Source organism: Microtus ochrogaster, unplaced genomic scaffold (assembly GCF_000317375.1).
Source record: "Microtus ochrogaster isolate Prairie Vole_2 unplaced genomic scaffold, MicOch1.0 UNK34, whole genome shotgun sequence".
NCBI lineage: Eukaryota > Metazoa > Chordata > Mammalia > Rodentia > Cricetidae > Microtus > Microtus ochrogaster.
The window spans coordinates 1165235-1185292 of record NW_004949132.1 but is presented as its reverse complement, the minus strand read 5'-3'; the positions used below and the strand labels follow the sequence as shown (position 1 = coordinate 1185292).

General features: G+C 35.5%; 1 protein-coding gene across 1 annotated transcript in view; it reads left to right on the top strand.

Moving 5' to 3' along the window:
* The window catches only part of Htr2c (5-hydroxytryptamine receptor 2C), a 249439-nt gene that overhangs the window by 217376 nt on the left and 12005 nt on the right, over positions 1 to 20058 (top strand). The window contains exon 5 of the mRNA XM_005368510.2: positions 3691 to 3891. Coding sequence (XP_005368567.1) covers positions 3691 to 3891 — 201 coding nt within the window. The remainder of the gene's footprint in view (positions 1 to 3690; positions 3892 to 20058) is intronic.

Below are 20058 nucleotides of genomic sequence, written 5' to 3'. Positions count from 1 at the left end.
CTGACTCTCACATCTTGCTTTAACCCATATGTAATAATCTGTGTAGCACCACAAAGTCATGGCTTACCAGGAAAGATCCTAACCAGTGTCAGTCCAAGGCCAGAGAATCATGGCATCTGCCACACTTCCCTTCTTCCCAGCATTCTTTTCTCTCTACTCTGCCCACCTAATGGCTGCCCTATCAAAAGGCCAAGGCAGCTTCTTTATTTCAACCAATGAAATCAACACAAATACAGAAGGACCTTTTACACCAACTATGCTTAGATACTTCCTAGAGATGAACAATTGAATGAATATGGCATTGGTTGAGTTTTCAACATCCATCACTTTTATGTAATTCAAGAGGAATAAATAATTTATGCCATGAGAAGTCACTAAGGCTCTAATAAACAATCATCAGTTTTGTGACCTAAATAACTTCAAGAATCTAGGCATGTTGTTTCACACTAGTTCATAGCACTCTGGAGCCTGAACTTGGAGGACTGTAATAACTTGAATGTCATATACATACATACATACATACACACACACACATATATATATATATATGGACTTTAAAGCTGAAATGAAATACATGAAAACATTTAAGATCTTTTAGATAGATATAATAGCATATGGTAAATGACCAAAAAAAAAATACTCAGTGTATTTTAAGAGAGACCCATTAAAGTTAGCAGCAGATGGGAAAAAATGCTCTCAGAAAAGAAACAATGTATCCCAGGGAATAACTAATGCAATGCTAGAATTCTCTGACACATACATGACTTGAAGCTCAATGGGTAAAAGAAAGAACATTCTATTTGAAAAATATGGACTGAAAAGTGCTTAAATTTGGTGAAAGTCATAAGGCTATAAATGTATGAAGGCCAAGCATAACAAGGATAAATATGAAATTCAGAGGTGCCAAGATGGTTAAGATGCCATTCTGGTGCTCCTGAACATTAGAAGCCAAAGAAAAGTTTTAAACAACCTCCCCAAGGACTGAGGAGAAATCTTAGAGTCAAGTTGAAAGCACTAAGGGAATATTTTATTTTGTGGTCTACAGAGAGTTTTTGAATATTTTAGTGAAAAGCTAGGTGAGAGCCAGGTGTGGTGGCTTATAACTCCCAGAACTCAGGAAGTTGAGACAGGAGAATCATGAATTTAAGATTAGCTTGTGCTATATACCAGGACTAGGCTTAATGTGTTGTTTTTTTCTCTAAAGTTATACTACTGTGTAAACTCAAATTAATATAGTAAATATACAACATAATGAAAACAGGCTTTGAAAAATAGTAAGATTTTCTAAATATGCAAAGCACAACAAAATAAATCAACAAAGCCCACCATAGTAAATAGCATCAACCTACAGGGAGAGAGGAAAAATCTGATTTACCGAGGTGCTTCAGCATAAAATTAAAAATCTCCCCAAATATACATGTTCCATTAGAATTAAAAATAATTCTCCAGGTAGTGATGGTTCATACTTTTAATCCCAGAACTTGAGAAGCAGAGGCAGGTGGATCTCTATGAGTTGAAGTTCAGCCTGGTCTACAGAGCAAGTTGCAAGCCAGCCAGGGCTACACAAAGAAACCCTATTTCTAAGAACCAAAAACAATTATAAAAAGTAATTAGAAAATGTGGACAACTTAAGGGGAAAAATATATTGACCACAAGGAAGCCAAATGATGGAATTATCAAAAATTTTGAACTGTTAATTTTTATTGATTTTTATTGAGCTCTACATTTTTCTCTGCTCCCCTTCCTCCTTCTCTCCTCCCCCTTCAACCCTCCCCCAAGGTCCCCCATGCTCCCAATTTACTCAGGAGATCTTGTCTTTTTCTACTTCCCATGTAGAAATTTTGAATTATTTAAAGTGCTAAAGGAGATAGTGAACAAAGAACTAAAGGAGACAAAGAAAACAATGTTTAAACAAATTCAACAAAATTAAACGCTTATAAATATAAAAAAGAACCAAGCACAAATTTGGGAGTTAGGAAATACGACAAATGAAATAAAAAGTTTCCTAGAGTGATTCTACAGCAGAATGTCAATAATTAAACTGAACTTTAATTTTTAAGTAACTAGAGAAAAAAACAAGATTAGCCCAACTAGTAAAATGATAAAATGTGATTTACTGGCAGGTTTTGGGCCAACTTTACACAAACTAGACTCATCAGAGAAGGAGCCTCAGCTGACAAGGAAGTATCTCCAAAAGATCTGACTATAAGGCATTTTCTCAATTAGTAATCAAAGGGAAAGTACCCAGCCCATGGTGAATGGTGCTGCCATCCTTGGGTTGCTTATCCTGGAATCTATAAGAAAGCAGACTGAACAAGCCAAGGGAAAGCAAGCCCTCAAATAGCACCCCTCCATGGCCTCTGTGTCAGCTCTAGCCTCCAGGTTCCTGCCCTGTTCGAGTTCCTGTTATGACTTCCTTCAATGATGAGCAGTGATGTGGAAGTATAAGCCAAATAAACCCTTCTCTCCCCAACTTGCTTTAGGTCATAGTCTTTCAGTACATCAGTAGTAACCCCAACCAAGACAGGAAAATAGAGTAAGAAAATGTACAATTAAGACATCTAAATTTTTCTTTGAAAATTTGGAAATTTTAGTGAGAGAAACTAGGGAAAGAAGAAAACATAAGTGACACGATTGACTGAAAATAGAGCCAAAACTGGGTATGCTTCTACAGAATTGAAAGATTAACAATTAGGGATGAAGAAATAGCTCAAAAGTTAATAGTACTTGACATGTTCTCAGAGGCTCTCGTTTCAGTTTTTGGTACTCAAGTCAGGTAGCTCAACAAATACCTGAAACTCATATTTTCAGAGGATCTAATGGCTTCTCCTGACCTTTGACAGCACATGTTGTACACAAGCACATGAAATAAATAAATCTTTATTATTTATTATTTATTAATCTTTATTATTGAATCAATAAATACAAAGAATAATCAGTCTATGACAAGTTAAATAATCTAGATAAGGAAAGAAAATGGAAACACAGAAAAAAATGAAAAAGAAGAAATAAAAATATTTGTGATCATATACATGGAAAACCATGAGGAAACTACATAAAACAATATAGCACAATAAAAGAACTTAGGAAAGTTACCCTATACAGGAACAATAAATTAGAATTATTTTCAATACTATATACATGCAACAATAAACACTCCATAAAGGTAATTTTAAAAAATTATGAGCATCTGAAAAATCTCATATAACCATCAGCTATTAAAAGAAACAGAATAATAATAAATAAATGAACACATATAAGCCTTCAAACATATATTTATCATCAATCTCACTATGAAAAATAATTCCAGTTATATGAAGTATCCAACGTATGTAAATCTGTAATGAAAAAAACCTAGAGTTTGTCTAGGAGTCTGGGAGGAAAGGATGGGTTACTGACTGCTTAATGAATAGTACTTTTCTTCTGGAGTGATGAACTAGTCCAAATCTAGAAGGAAGTTATGTTTGTACTAAGTGACTTGAGATTGCATACATTGACGTGGATATTATGTAAAGTATACTGTAATAAAATTATAAATGTTGCTATCATAATCATCAGTAGAAAAATAATGAAATTACACTATCTTTAAAATGTCGTGGAGAGGGAGCAGTAAGTGGACTAAAGTGGAGAAGTATAGAGAGTACAATTTGGATAACGTGGTTTTTCTCTTTTCTCTTTGTTCTCTTTCAGATTATGTCTGGCCTTTACCTAGATATTTGTGCCCCGTCTGGATCTCACTAGATGTGCTATTTTCAACTGCGTCCATCATGCACCTCTGCGCCATATCGCTGGACCGGTATGTAGCAATACGTAATCCTATTGAGCATAGCCGGTTCAATTCGCGGACTAAGGCCATCATGAAGATTGCCATCGTTTGGGCAATATCAATAGGTAAATACCTGGCCATAGAATTGCAGCGGCTATGCTCAATACCTTCGGATTATGTACTGTGAACAACCTACAGACGTCGACTGGTAACTTTGCGTTTGATCGGGAGTCGAGTAATTATTCTTGACCTACATATCTGATATTTAGGTTAAAAATAATGAAAGCATAATACATATGGATATGAAGACATAAGCTTTTGATTTTTACAACTAAATTATCTTTTATTTTAATATACCAAAGAATTCTGCAACACAGATACAAATTGTTATGATTACAAAGCTGTAAGAAAAAGCCTAAACTTTAAAAATATAACATTGAAATATATAAAAACAAAGATCTTTTCTTATTAATTGACCTACTAATTTTGAAAATTTAATAATACAATTGAAATTGAATGTCACGAAATAAACATTTATAAATTTGTGCTGTTATTAAACAATTTACTATTTCTCATAAATTTTAATTAGTTTTTGAGTTCTGTTTAAACATAAAAAGTCATCTGTTGGATTTGTAAATATTCAGAATATTTAAAGAGAGATAAATGATCTTGTTGTTTCACATACTTAAAATATCCATAAATGTTTTGATCATTCTGATATTAAAGTTAAGAATTTTAACTAAATGGAAGAAAGAGCATTTCTAATCCTCTTTCCTTTCTCTCATCCAGTTGAACTTATATTATTATATTATGTCTCATGAAATAATTTCTCTTCAATCTGTGTTTCTTTGAAACACTTAGAGGGAGACTATACTAAGATCAAGAACATTTTTCACTCTTCATTAATCTTCTAACATTTATCTCTGAGTTAGTACGGCAAATAAATTTATATCACTTTTAAGATTGTTTTCTTGTAGCTATTGTACATGATTCTGTGTGTACACAGCAATATGCCTTTATATAATGAGACATGAAGCCTCACACAGAATCATATGGATCTACATATGCAAAGTTGTGCTTATAAGTTCAGTTCACATACTTTTTCCTTTTATAAATAAGCATATAAGCTGATAGATACCATTAAGACTTTTTAAAATAAAATGATATTTTACATTAAGATTTGATGAAAAAAGAATAACTTGTACATTAAAGGGAAACAAAAGAATGTAAAAGAAATGCTTAACTTCCAGATTTAAAAAAGAAAGGAATATTAGAGGTATATAAAATATAAAAGGAGATATTAAAGATAAAAAGGAAGATAAAGTAAGAAAATATAAGACACAGTAAAATATAGAATTAAAACCAAATATATATCAAATTACACTAACTATATGTTGTTTTCCATGAAACAGGAAAATTCAAAGTCAGTTCAGTCACTATCTGTTATGTCCTGCAGAATGTCCTGCAGACTCCTTCATAAGTCAGGAATCCCGAAAGATCATCTCACTTTTAGGCAAGTTCAGTAGTCCTCTCTCTGTGGGTTCTCTGTGTCCAGTTTATGCAATAGTCCAGGAAAGAGCAGTTTCTTGCCCAAATGGCTATCAAACTCCATAAGGATCCTCTTTGATGCCCATCTTCTTCTTGAAGTAGATTGGTGCTGCCAGGAGCAGAGTGTCTCATTGTCATGAAAAGTCCTAAGTTATTATGAAGAATGCCTATCTAACTGAAATGTATCTCTATATATCTAGAAAATCTAACTAACATGACTACAAGCTTGACTATTACTGATGATTATCCATTAACCTATATTTCTTAATTATACATTACATTTTTTAAATGAACTACACAATCACAATATCTTAATCAGTAGCAGAAATATGCATATACATATAACAAAATTGACCTTAAATCTCTATCATAAAAAAATCTATACTAATACAAATTATTCATATCTATATCATATCCCCCTTTAAATGTAAAAGAATGTTTATAAACGATATTTGGGAACATGGGCACAGTTTTTTCTCTCCAAACTGCTTCCTGCTGAATGGGGGCGTTGTTACTTGGGTCATTTAGGGTGTAACCTGTGTGCCAGGTTTATCTCAGTTGGCAGTTGAGTGAAGTAATTTTTTGAGGGTGTTCACAGGAATTTTTTGAGAGGTCGTGGTCTATCATACCATATCGGGATAGATGCAATCCACAGGGTCTGGTCCTCTGTGAAAACAAAAGAAGATCCTTTCCAAAGCACCATCCTTAGACCCAAATTCTGAAGTCATACCCTCATGATATCCATTCTGGTTACACTTAGCTGCCCATATAATGAAATGTCTGTCTGTACTTAACTCTTTCACAGTCAAAAATTTTAAAGAAAACACAATGTACATAATCCAGACTCTGTGAATTTTCCATTTTTTACGTGGCTTATTTTTCTTTATTTCTTCTAATCTCTTAACTATCTGTACTCTGTCTCTTTAAAGACTTTACCTTTTTTGTAAACCATTAATTTTATTCTCTATATTTTTTTCTTCTCTCTTTCAAGCCTACGTATATTCATCCAACAGTGTCTGAATCTGTTTTATTGTGAATCTGTAACATTTTTTTTTACTATCCAGGAGCACTTTTGATTTGTGCCTTTAAATCACTAGGTGCTTAAGAATCTAAGCTGTGACATTCCTAGGTCAAAAACAGGTACTGCCTGCTGGCCCTGCACAGTCCAACGTGGCGAAGACGCTCATGTCTCTGATCCTTGCACATTGCACCACTAGCATGGCGGAGCTGCTTGTGCTTCTGAGCTGTGGCACACAATGTCCCCCTTTTAGGCACACAGCAGTCTAGTTGCCATCAAACAAATCGTAGCACTTTACTCCAAATGCTCCATTCAAAAGCTCTGTCTCTCGCAGGAGCTAGACAGAGATTGCAATGGTGGCACAGCCCAGAAAGCCAGCATTTTAAAACAGACAGTTTTTTCCTGCTGCTGAGTGAGGAAAATTTCAAAATGGAGGACGTACCATTTTGTGCTAGCTCTGGGGCCGCCAGGTAGGAGCGGCACTCAGCACTTTAATTCTGAGCATGCAGCACAGAAATTCTTTTCATCCAAGTTACAGCCAAATCTGACACGCAGAGCACTGCACAGTTTGAAAACAAGCCATGCCCTTCCGCCTGCCTAAGCCTGATTCAGTCATCTGTCCAGGTGTAAGCGGGGAGCGCTGAGCCATCAGCATGGTCTCAGAGCACTCTCTTTCCAATCCCAAGTGGGAACACAAACATCTAGTCCCATAAAGTCCATTGAAATGCTTTAAAGCCAGAGTTCACACTGGCAGCACAGCCCCAGGAAGCCGTGCTTTAAAATGACGCAGCATTTTTTCTGCTGCTGATGACGAATCAGGAAATCTCTCTCCAGCACGCCACCAACTAACAGCCAAAACCTGTGTTAAACTCTGTTTTTTTTCTCTGATTAAAATTAAGATCTCTCAGGTTTTACATGGAGTTCTTTACCACGCTGGGCGCCACTCTGTTGTGTTAGGAGTGGTGGGGCTGCATTCCCGGCACCTGGCCACCCGCACTGCTAGCTTTACCCGAAATAATTACATAGAAACTGTATTCTTTTAAACACCACTTGGCCCATTTCTATCTAGCCTTTTCTCTGCTAACTCTCGCACCTGGACTAGCCCATTTCTTATCATCTGTGTAGCCCACGAGCTGGCTTACCAGGAATGATCTTAACCTGCGTCTGTCTGGAGTGGGAGAATCATGGCGACTCCTTGACTCAGCTTCTTTCTCCCAGCATTCTGCTCTGTTTACTCCACCCACCTATTTTTTAACCTATGAGGGCCAAGCAGTTTCTTTATTGCTTAACCAATGAAATCAACAGATTGATATATGACACTCCCACATCATCTATAAATTATCTAAATAGGATAAGAAAGTCAGATTTAGAAAAATAACACAAACATGTATAGTATATTAAGAACATAAAACAAAAGTTGAATTTTTAAAATGGTTCTTTCCTCAAACACCAACAAAAAATTATACAGCAACAATATTTATAAAATTTTGGTAAAAAATTTTGTAGACTGTTTACTATGTTATAGTGAGATATTTAATTCAACTGGATAATATAACATAATACATTTATGTATACAATAATTTGGCTTCATTCAAAGAGGAGAGACAAAATGCCAAGGACAGACAGACAAATCTACAATGAGGTATAAGATCTAAACAAGACACCCTTTGTGATTATGAGGAACAAGAACAAAGCTACCAGTGATTTCTGAGATGAAGAATAGATCAATTTTCAAAATTATACTATACTCTTAAACATATAGTGAATCATAGCAAGTCATATTTCTTGTGTTAAAAAACTAAAAATTCCCATATTCTGATGAAAGTTTAAATTGTGTCATTGGCATGAAACAAACATCATCTGTTCTCATTACCTCACTTGAGCTCAACACATTTATTTTTTGAAAAAATATCTAGCTATATGCAATTTTTAGAAAATTGAGTGTGTCTGGTAATCATTGTTCCAAGCATTAAGTCTGATAGATAAACAAAGATAAGCAGTAGAATAAATCATTTAGCTGTAGTCATCAAAAACATCCATAGTACTCAAAAATATTTTCATTTTCATAAAATTAAAACTAGCTTATCAGTCTCAAAAGTAAAGTATCTTTTTTAAAAAAGGCAAAGTTGTATTGAATCTATAAATCAATTAAACACTAAAGTCTAAACAATACTATGATTTGCAATCCATACACATATCCATATGTACAAAAAATATATAATATTTACTTAAGTTGTTTAAATACTATTTTACAGTTTTCAGTCTTATGTCTGTCTTTTGTAGACACATCTCTGGACATTTAATTTCTTTGACCACTGTTGTAAATAGTGTTGGTTTTAATTTCTGATTGCTTTTTGGTAGTATTTATAACTAAGCACCTAAATTTTACATATTTATTCTCTGCCTAAAGATCTGGCTAAATTCCTTTGTCATCTCTAAGAGATTGTTAAGAGATACTGTCATTTTCTAGATATGCTCCATAATGTTACTTAAACGATGACAGATTCATTTGCTCTTTCCTGTCTTAATTTTTTATTATCTTTACAGGATGTGCAAAGTAGTGTTCAGTGATAATGGAGGTGGAAGACATTTTTCCTTCTTTTCAGAGTAGAAACATATTAGAATATCATTATTAAGAGTGATGTTTGTGTGCTGGGGTGTAGCTTCAATGGTAGAAGTGTTGCCTGGCATGTATAAGGCCCTAGTAGAGCAAAACAAAAGAAACAAATGTTGTGTGTTAGTTCAGGCTTTTTAAAAACATCTTTTATCAGATTCAGGAAGTTCCCTCTCATTCTATATTAGCTGTGACTTTTCATAGTAGGCATGAACTTCCTTAAATGGTTTTACCTGTGCCTAGTGTGATGATTATTGGATTTATTTCCTCATTTATTCTCCTAGTGTAGTAGGTTATATGTTTTTGAATTGTAAGTAATCTTGAATTGCTTAAGGAAATCCATTCTTTATTGCTATATCATTGGATTCTTTTTTAATTTAATTGATGTTTTATTAGCTAATTGTCCAGAGAGATTTTTACTTTGCCTTTTTATTTTCTTTGGTGGCCAGTTTTGGTGTAAGGAATCTTCTTGCTCTGTTCTTGAGATTTGTTCATGGTCTTTAAAATTTGACATTTTCTTAAGCTATCTCTGCAATGCTCATTTTCAACTTTCTTCTACTTGGAGTTCATGGTGTTTATTGGATATATAGAAATTAGTAATGTTCAAATTAGTTAGGCATTTGGCCATGACTTCTTTAAATGTTCTTTCTGACACTTTTGTACCTACTTCTTTATGGACACCAATTTTGCATTCATTGATACACTTGAGGGTGTCTCATATGTGTCTAAGGATTTCTTGATTTTTCTTCATTATTTATTATATTTATTTTTCAGAATGCATTATCTCTCTTGGGGTCTTGCTGCCTCTGTCTCTGACACTGTCTCTGTCTCTCTCTTCATTTGCTGTTTCTGTCTTTTTGACATAGCAAATCTACTATTAAGATTCTAATTAATTTTTTATTTTTTGCCTTTTTATTTTAATTTTTCTATTCATTTTATATACCAACCACATTTCTCCCTCCCTCCATACCTTCCACTGCCCTCAACTCCCCCTAAGCTATGCCCCATTCACTCCTCCATATGGGTAAGGCCTCGCATGGGTAGTCAACAAAGCCTAGCACATTAAGTTGAGGCATGTCATCCGACATAGGAAATGAGATCCAAAAACTCAGCTCATGCACCAGGGATAGATCCTGGTCCCAATGTCAGTGGCCCCTCAAACAAACCAAGCTATAAAACTGTCTACCCAAATGCAAAGTGCCTAGTGTTTGGTCCCATGCAGGCTCACCAGCCGTTGGTCTAGTGTCCATGAGTTCCCACAAGCATGGTTCAGCAGTCTCTGTAGGTATCCCCATAATGATCTTGACCCCCCCTTTACTCTCAAAGCTCAGCCTGGTGCTTGGCTTTGGATCTCTACATCTGCTACCATCAGTTACTAGATCAAGGTTCTATGATGACAGAGTACTTAGCAATCTGATTGCAGACGAAGGCCAGTTCAATATTAGCTAGGATCATCTTAGTGGATTCCTGATAATTTGTGTAGCACCAGATTTCTCCCTAACCCCATAATTGCTCCCTCTATCAAAATATCACTTTCATTACTGTGCCAAACCATCTCTCCTTCAACTTGATCATCTAATACCATGTTCTCACCCCACCTCCCCTTCCCTCTATCATCTCTCTGCCCCCAGCTTACACAGGAGATCTCAAATATGCCCTCTTAACAGGGAGATCCATTCATCCTTCTTAGGGTTCTTCTTGTTAGGTAGCTTCTCTAGAGCTGTGAGTTGTAGCCTGGTTATCCTTTGTTTTACATTTAATATCCATTTATGAGTTAGTTCATACAGTGTTTGTCTTTCTGTGTCTGAGTTACTTCACTTAGGATGATTTTTTTTCTTGTTTCATCCATTTGCCTTCAAATGTCACACTGTCATTAATTTTTACAGCTGAGTAATACTCCATTGTGTAGCTACATCACATTTCCATCATCCATTCTTTCATTGAGGGGCATCTAGGTTGTTTCCAGTTTCTGGCTATTACGAATAATACTGCTGTAGGCACAGACTGCTTGTTCATTTCCTGGCCTCCCAGAACCAAAATAATCACAGTGAACTGTGTTAATCACAACACTTTAGTGATGCCCAACTAGCTACCACATCTTAAATTAATCCATTTCTATTAATTTATGTATTGCCACATAATTATGGCCTACCTGTAAGGTTCTTTTATGCATCCAGCATCTGTCTCCTGTGGCGGCTATATGCTTCATGGCTTCTCTTTGACTCTGCCTACTCTCTCTATATATATCTTTTCCAGCCTGGCTATATTTTGTTAGGCCATTGTCTGAAAGCAACTTCTTTGTTGTAATAGGAGCAGTGGGGCTGCGTCCCAGGCACCTGGCACTGGGCCACCCACATGGCTAGCTTATGCCCCGAAATAATTACACAGATACTGTATTCCTGTATTCTTTTAAACACTGCCTGGCCCATTAGTTCCAGTTTCTTTTTTTTTTTTTAGAATCTTTTTTTTTCCTTTTTAATTTTTTTTTATTGAAAAAAAAATTTCTGCCTCCTCCCAGCCTCCCATTTCCTTCCCCCTCCTCCCACTCCTCTCCCCCTCACCCCAATCCTCTCCCCCTCCCTCTCCAGTCTGAAGAGCAGTCAGGGTTCCCTGCCCTGTGGAAAGTCCAAAGTCCTCCCCCCTCCTTTGTGGGAGCCTAGCCAGTTTGGATGCTCACCTTCCTAGTTCCAGTTTCTTATTGGCTAGCTCTTACATATCGATCTAACCCATTTCTAATAATCTGTGTAGGCCACGAGGTGGCTTACCAGGAAAGATCTTAACCTGCGTCTGTCTGGAGTGAGAGAATCATGGTGACCAACTGACTCAGCTTCTTTTTCCCAGCATTCTGTTCTGTTTACTCCGCCTACCTAATTTTATGTCCTATTAAAGGGCCTAGGCAGTCTCTTTATTTAACCAATGAAATTAACACAAAACAGAAGACTCTCCCTCATCACTTCTTGGTTAATTAATGGCAATAAAACATATCCATAGCATACAGAGGGGAATCCCACATCATATTGCAATTAACATAATTGACAGGTATCCTTGTGCTATGATTGAGCATCCTTTGGATATATGCCCAAGACTGGCAAAGCTTGGTCTCTAAGAAACTGCCATATCGATTTCCAAAGTGGCCATAAAACTTTGCACTCCCACCAGCAGTGAAGGAGTTTTTTCCTTATTCTACAGCTTCTCCAACAATAGCTGTCCTCAGTGTTTTATATCTTAGACCTAAACAGAGAATTCTCAACAGAATCTAATTTTTCATATCAATGACTGCATCACTATTTTTCCATACTTCCTCCTATTCTCTCCACTTTACTTTCAAGTTTAATACAATCAGCAATTTTTAAGTTCAGCATTTGAATGAGATTTATATCATTGTCTTTCTGTGTTTGGATTATTATCTCATTAAGCACAGTAATTTTCAGTCCCATTTATTGTGTTGCAAATACCAAGACCACATCCCTATATTGTACTATCATGAACAGACATTAAACTTCTGTAATTACTCATCAGACCATGTGCATGTGTTGTTTCCATTTCTTGGCTATTATAAGCAGTGTTGTAAAGAATGTGGAAATGCAAATGTTTCTTTGATATACTCATTTAGTCTCATTAAGAAATATACCCAGAGCTGGATGGTGGTGGCGCACGCCTTTAATTCCAGCACTTGGGAGGCAGAGGAGGCAGATCTCTGTGAGTTCGAGACCAGCCTGGTCTACAAGAGCTAGTTCTAGGACAGGCTCCAAAACCGCAGAGAAACCCTGTCTCTAAAAACAAAACTATATATATATATCCAGTAATAAAATTGCTATTTCATAGTTTTAATTTAATTTAATTTTAATTTCCTGAGGAAATTCAATACTATTCTCCTTAATGACTATACCAATTTACATTTGCAATAACTAGTAAGGGCTACCATTTTCCACCCCTTCATCACCATTTGCTATCTTTTTTCTTTTTCTTTTGAAACCTCCTAACTCTCTCTTACTGAGGCTTTTATTTGCATTTTCCTTATGATTATTGATGATGAGTAGTTTCTGAAATATCTGGTTGACTGTTTTCAATTCCTTTAAGAAATTTTTAATTATGGGTTTCTAATGTTGCTGACTTGTTTAAATTCCTCGTTCATTCTGGCTATTAACTTCTTGTCAGATGTACTGTTTGAAAGTCATTTCTTGAATTCTCTAAGTTTTCTCATAACTCTGTTGACTGTTTTCTATGCTGTGTAGATTTTTAAAATAAAATTTGATATAAACTCATTTAAATATTTTCACTTTTTCTTCTTATACTTTAGCATCTGCTCCAAAAGACTTCCTAAATCCAATATTCCAAAACATTCTCCTGTTTTCTTTATGTAGTTTCACGTGTAGTATTTAACTATTTGATCCATTTTTATTTGATTTTTCACATGACAATAGATAGCTAGTTTCATACTTCTACATGTAGATGTCCAATTTTTTCAGCACAATTTATTCTTTCACTGATTAATGTTCTTTTACTTTTGTTAAAGATGCATTGAGTGTAGATGTGTACTTACTTTCAGAATTTCTATTTTTTCACTAATATATTTGACCATTTCATACTATTTTCAAGCTTTTTTGACAAATAAAATATCTATGAAATTATTTTGTTTTATATGTAGGCACCAATAGTTATAAACTTCCTTCTTCACTCAATTTTTTGTATGTTGTATTTCTATTTTCACTGGTTTTTAAATTCTGATTTTGATATATTACTTCTTCAAGAATTAATTGTTGGAGGTAGTAATTGCTCAGTGAACAGAGAAGTTTACTCTCTTACAGAGGACCTGGGTTTGGTTCCCAGCACTCACATGACTGCTCACAACTGCCTATAACTCCATTTCTAGGGGAATCCAATGCCCTCCTCTGGTCTCCATAGGCTCCTGTATGCATGTGTTGTACATATATAGGCTCATGCAGACACATATACATAAATAAAAAATAAATAAATTTTTGAAAGAGAAAACTATTTACTTTCCTTGGATTTTTATAGTTTCCAAACCTTCCTTTGTTTTTAATTTCTATTCCCATTGCACTGGTCAGAAATTTTTATGTTGCTTATATTTTTAAAAATTAACCATAATTTGCTTCTTATACTGAAAACATAAATGATTTACATACCATGTTTACAGTATTAGAACATTCAATGTTTCTGTAGAAACACATTTTTGCTATGTTCTTTATTTATTCATCCTGACCACAGTCTTCCCACTCTACTCTCTTCTCATTCCCTCTCCCACCTCCCTTAAGTCCTATCTCAATCCACTCCTGCTTCTGTTCAGAAAGGGGCCTGCATCTCCACAGCATGGCAGATCAAGTTGCAGTAAAGAAAGCATCTTGCCTTATATTAAGGCCGGGCAAGGCAATCCAGTATGAGAAATACATTCCCAAGAGCTAGTCAAAGCATTAGGGACAGCCCCTGGTCACATTGTTAGGAATCCCACAATTAGAACAAGTTATACAACTGTAATATATATGTAGAGGGCCTAAGTTAGGCCTATGCAAGCTCCCTGGTTGTTGGTTCAGTCTCTATGAGTTCCTGTGAGTCAGGTTAGTATTTTAAATGGGTTTTCCTGTGGTGTCCTTGAACCCTCTGGCTCCTACAATCCTTCCTCCCTCTCTTCAGCAGGATCCTCTGGGCTCAGATCAATACTTGGCTGTGGGTCTCTATAGCTCATTGCATCAGTTACTGGGAGATAGCTCTCTAATGACAATTGAAGTAGTCTTCAATCTGATCACAGAAGATGGCCTGTTCAGGCTACATATCCACTGTCACCAGGAGTCTTAGCTTGGTCCATCCTTCTAGATTCATGGGAGTTTTCCTTGCTTTAGGTTTCTATGTGGCCTAAAAATGCTCCCCAGACTTTTATAGACATCTCTTTGATATTCTCCCCCTTCATCCAATCCATGACCCAATCCTTCAAGTTCCCATCCCCAACTGCCCCCCCCAGCACACCCAAGAGATCTCCTCTATTTTGCCTTCCCAGGGAGATCCATTGGTCACCCTTTGGGCCCTCTTTGTTTTTTCTGGCCTCTCTGGGGTTGTAGACTGTAGTATGGTTATCCTGTACTTTACAGGTAATATCCACTTATATGTTAGTACATACCATGTTTGTCTTTCTTGGTCCAAGTTACCTCACTCAGGTTGATTTTTCTAGTTCCATCCAATTGCCTTCAGATTACCTGATGTCATTATCTTTAACAACTGAGGAGTACTCTATCGTGTAAAGGTACCACATTTCTTTTTTATCCATTCTTCAGTTGAGGGGCATCTAGGTTGCTTCCTGGTTCTGGTTACTACAAATAATGGTGCTATAAATATAGTTGAGCAAGTGTCCTTGTGGTATGATTGAGCATCCTTCGGGTATATGCCCAAGATTGGTATAGCTGGATCTTGAGGTATATTATTTCCCAGTTTTCTCAGATAAAGCCTTATTGATTTCCAAAGTAGCTGTACATGTTTGCATTCCCACCAGCAATAGAGGGGTGTTCCCCTTGCTTCACATCCTTTCCAGCATAAGCTGTCATTTGTGTTTTTGATCTTAGCCATTCTGAAAAGTGTAAGATGGAATTTCAGAATTATTTTTGGGTTTCCCTGATGGCTAAGGATGTTGAACATTTCTTCAACTGTTTCTCTGCCATTTGAGATTCTTCTGTTGAGAAGAAACTAGATATCAAAAAAGAACTCAAATAATCCAATTATATAAACACTTTTCAATGAGTTTTATTTCTTCTAATGATTTATTTTTACCGTTTAGAATCTCTCAGGTTGAAGAACATTCATTACTAGTTCATGTAATAAGTGTGAAGGTGATAAATATTCTCAGCCTTTTCTTTTTTAGATTTACCTATATCTCTCCTTAATCTCTTATTGATATTTTGTCTTATTTATTTATTTATTTATTAAGTTGTGAGTATATCTGTGGATGTAAACATTCTACTAAATTGTATGAAAATCAAAAGATAACTTGTAATAGTTTTCCCCCTTCAGCTATACGTGTCCTAGATAATGATCTTTGGTCATCTAACTTGGTGGCATCATCTTTATCCATTGAGCCACCATGGTAACTCCATGAGTTTAAGCAATTCTCTTTGATTACAAAACATTACTTTAAGGACTTTATTCAGCTTTCTCTTATAGATTCATGACTCATTTACCTGTATTAAGGTTCTTTGGTTTTACTTAAATGTCATCTAAAAGCTAATATAAATTGTTACTTAGTGTGACTTATGAGATAAGCTTTTTTTCCCTTTTCTACTAAAATTAAAATCTTCTACTTCTCTTATTGTATTCAGCAGTTTAATTATGATGTATATTTTTGTGGTTCTGTTGATATACATGACTTAGGGTTGATTGAATTCCTAGATTTGTAGATTATTGGATTTTAAAAATTTTGAAAAATTTTCAGTCATTATTTGAAAAATATTTGTTCTACTCCTTTCTTCTTTCTTTCCTTCTTCACTTCTTAGTACTTCGTGTGTGTGTGTGTGTGTGTGTGTATGTGTGTGTGTGTGTGTGCATGCTCGTGTGTGACTTACTTTATGGTGGCTAGGTTAGTTTATTAAGGAGTTTTCATCATAAAGTTAAGGAGAATCTTCTACTGTTTTTCAGTGTCCTCGGGATTGAACTTTTCCTAATTACACTGTAAATAGGTCAGTTTCTCTGAGGAGAAATTAAGAACTATTAACTTTATTGTTAATTCTCTCCCAAGATAAAAGTTCAGTGTCACAATTCGGAAAGTAGAATTGGGAGAGATGGGGGAATCCTAGTGGGGTTTCCTGAATAATAAATGCACTGTAGTCACAAGAGTGCTTGGGGAACAGTTAGTCTTTTGGCTTGCTTCTCTTGACATGAAACCACTGCTTTATGATCTGTGAAAACAGCAATTTAAGACTCTGTACCTTTCAGCAGCAGCAGCAGCAGTCACAAAAGAGAGCTGCCATTGTATGACTGGGGCTTGAGCACAACAGTGAAGTCCCCACACTCACTGTAATTGAACTCACCTAGTAGTTTCCTTGGCAGGATAAAGAATACTGATGTCTTGCCCTTCTGGAAACATATACTTTAAACTAAAACTAGAAATGTGGGAAAATCTTGTGCACTGACTGTATTTTGCCAAGGGAAGATATCCTGTTTCATTGAGTTGAGAGTGGGGAAGAAAAAAATGTAGATAATTTAGACATTATAGAATCTCACTACTCATATTGAGCACTAGTAACTTTTCTGACTAAACATTACTTTTTGCTTTATGCCCCCATGATTATTTCTAGAAACATCTTCCTCAGTGATTAGGATGGAACCCAAGACATCTTGGTATGCTTAGGCAAGCTCTATCTGACTGCCCTACATCCTCATCCTCCATTGCTCATTTATAATTTTCAGTTGTCTTTCTGAGAAATAAGTTGGCCATACGTTACTTTCTTATTATTTATATGAATAATATTCTTTTCTATGTACATACTAATTATTGCCTTCAGTTAGATTAATGTTTTAAATAACAAAGTTAAAGTCTTTATGTGACAAGTTCCATATCTAGGCTCCCTGGGGAAAGATTTTACTGGCTGCTTTATTTATGATGCCTTGGCCATATGTTTTCTTTCTTTGGATTAGTATATTTTTACTGCTAACCATGACTTGCTGGAATTTACAGTCTCCCTATTCCCTAGGATTTGTTGTTTCCAATGTGATTTGATTCTAAATTGTGATTTTTGTTGGTTTAGTGACTTATCTGGAGTAATTGTACAAAGCATATATTCTTTGTAAATGAAGTCTCTGCCTCATTAGTTTAGTGGCTCATTGGTAATTAGATGGAGATTACTTTCATGCCTGGAAACAATAAATCTACCCCCTTGCCAGAGTCTGTGTTATTGTTGGGACACATCATCAGCATGTAGCTAGAGAGTTTACAAATCTCCTGTGGACTTTACAGACTGCTTGCAGAGAGCCTGAGAGTCAGCCAGAACTGAGAACTTAGGGTAATGTGGGATATTGACAAATCATAGCCTTAGGAATCAATGACATAGACAGAGAGAGCTAAATTATGAGAACTGTGTTGGAGCTTTGGACATCCTTATGAAAATAATTAGTTTTCAGCTTTGCCCCTCATCTTTCTGCTTATGCCATTCATATGCAGTTGCCCTAGCAACTGCATTGTTAGAACCATTACCAGAAATGTTTTCCAGAAATGTCCCTTGGAGGGAATATTTTAGAACTGATTAAACTCTTAGGAAAATACAACAAAGAAAAGCATTTAGTTTGTCTTCCAGGGCAACACCAGACATGACAAAGAGCTATATATCTGAGGTTCTGGATTTGAAAGCTCTGCTCCATTTTTCTACCACTGTATCAGGACCGTCAATTGTTATTCAAGGACGCCACAAATAAGGGTAACAGAGATGTTGAAATCTTTGAATCTTGACAATAGAAAGACATTTTTCTTGAATCAATGTTTCCTCTGTTTGTTTCTACTCTTAAATTACTTTCCACAATCCTAAAGTGCTAATTCTATTTTCCCCAGGTTTTCTCTTTCTTTTACTGAGAGGAAAAAAAAAATTGGAAGTCCTAAGTCTTCTATTTTTATAGATGTCGTTCCCAATCTGCTTTTTCCCCAATAACCACCTTCTTCTTCCTTCTAATTCCTTCTCTTCTGCCTCCTTCTCCTCCTTCTTTTCCTCCTCATCCTCCTCTTCTTGTTATGTAGATGAGGCTAGGCACAAACTCACAGGTTCTACCACACCCAGGTACATAAATTTCTTAATATACCTTTTGAACTCTGGCATTGCCTTTTAGATACACCTACCTGCACTGAAATTATTAAGATAGGCAATAAAGTGTGCATCCTTAATTGATCCCAATCAATTGTTAGCTATTTCCCAAAGTCAAAAATAAACTAAATTTGTAAGACTAGAGTCATTTTAATCGCATCATTTGTGTTTAATATGTACATAAAGTCACAGAAAGACAGACAGACATGCAGCAGGCAGGCAAACACACACACACACACAAAGGGAAAGGGAGGAGAGGGTCTCCATATGTACCACTGGCTAAACTGAAACTCACTATATAGACCAGGATAACTTTGAATTTCTGATGATTCCTCTGAGTTTGCTTCCTGAGCATTGAGATTCTAGACAGGTACCAGCAAGCCCAGCTGCAATATCAGATGTAACTTATATTCAAATGAAGTATATGTATTTTTCACTGTTTCTTGCCCATACTCTTTCTTCTTAGTGTTCTCAAAGACTCATTGAAGCATTTTACTCATGCTGAAATCTACCAGTATTTCTGTTGCTACTTAATGAAGATATTTTCATCTCACCTTCATTTTTGAGAAATTGTCTCAAAAAGAATAGATCTGTTGATTGACCACTTATTTTTTTGTTCACTTTTTGGATTTGTGTATTTTGGTGACTTCATATTTTCTGTAATGAGAGTAAATAATCATTTCTTTCTTTTCCTCATGAAATATTCCTCTTCTTACTAATGATTTCAAATTTTATTATATTATCTTTTAATATATCTTCATAGCACTGAGGCTTAAACTAAGACCTGAAGCATGTCAGACAAGTCATACACACTCTAATTTATATTTTCAGATCAGAAAACTATTTGTTCTGGTGTGACAGTTTGGCTTTTGTGTTTGGTGTTCATTGAGCTTCAAAAAAATTTAGGTTGAGATTATTTTCAGCAATTTATGAAAGTATTAAACACTATTTTTTCAAATATGTTTGTTGCTCATTTTCTGGCCCTCCAGGAACACACAATTTGATCCATTTATTCCTTTATTCCTTTTATTTTTCATGATGGAATTCCCTAATCATTGATGTTACAGGCCTCTGAAATTTGCAATTTTGTCATATAGTGGTTGTTTTTTATTTGTTTTGAATATTATAAACACCAAAATTTCTACTTGCTCTTTTTATGGTTGCTCTTCTATTGACTTGCTTTTTTCAAATGATACTGTTTTTCTCATTCTTATTTTTTTTTCACACAACAGATTGTGGGTCTTTATTTCAGGTTCATATGAAAAGACATTTGTTTAAAACTTTACTTTTAAGGCTTAGCTTTCTTTTTTAATTTTTTTTT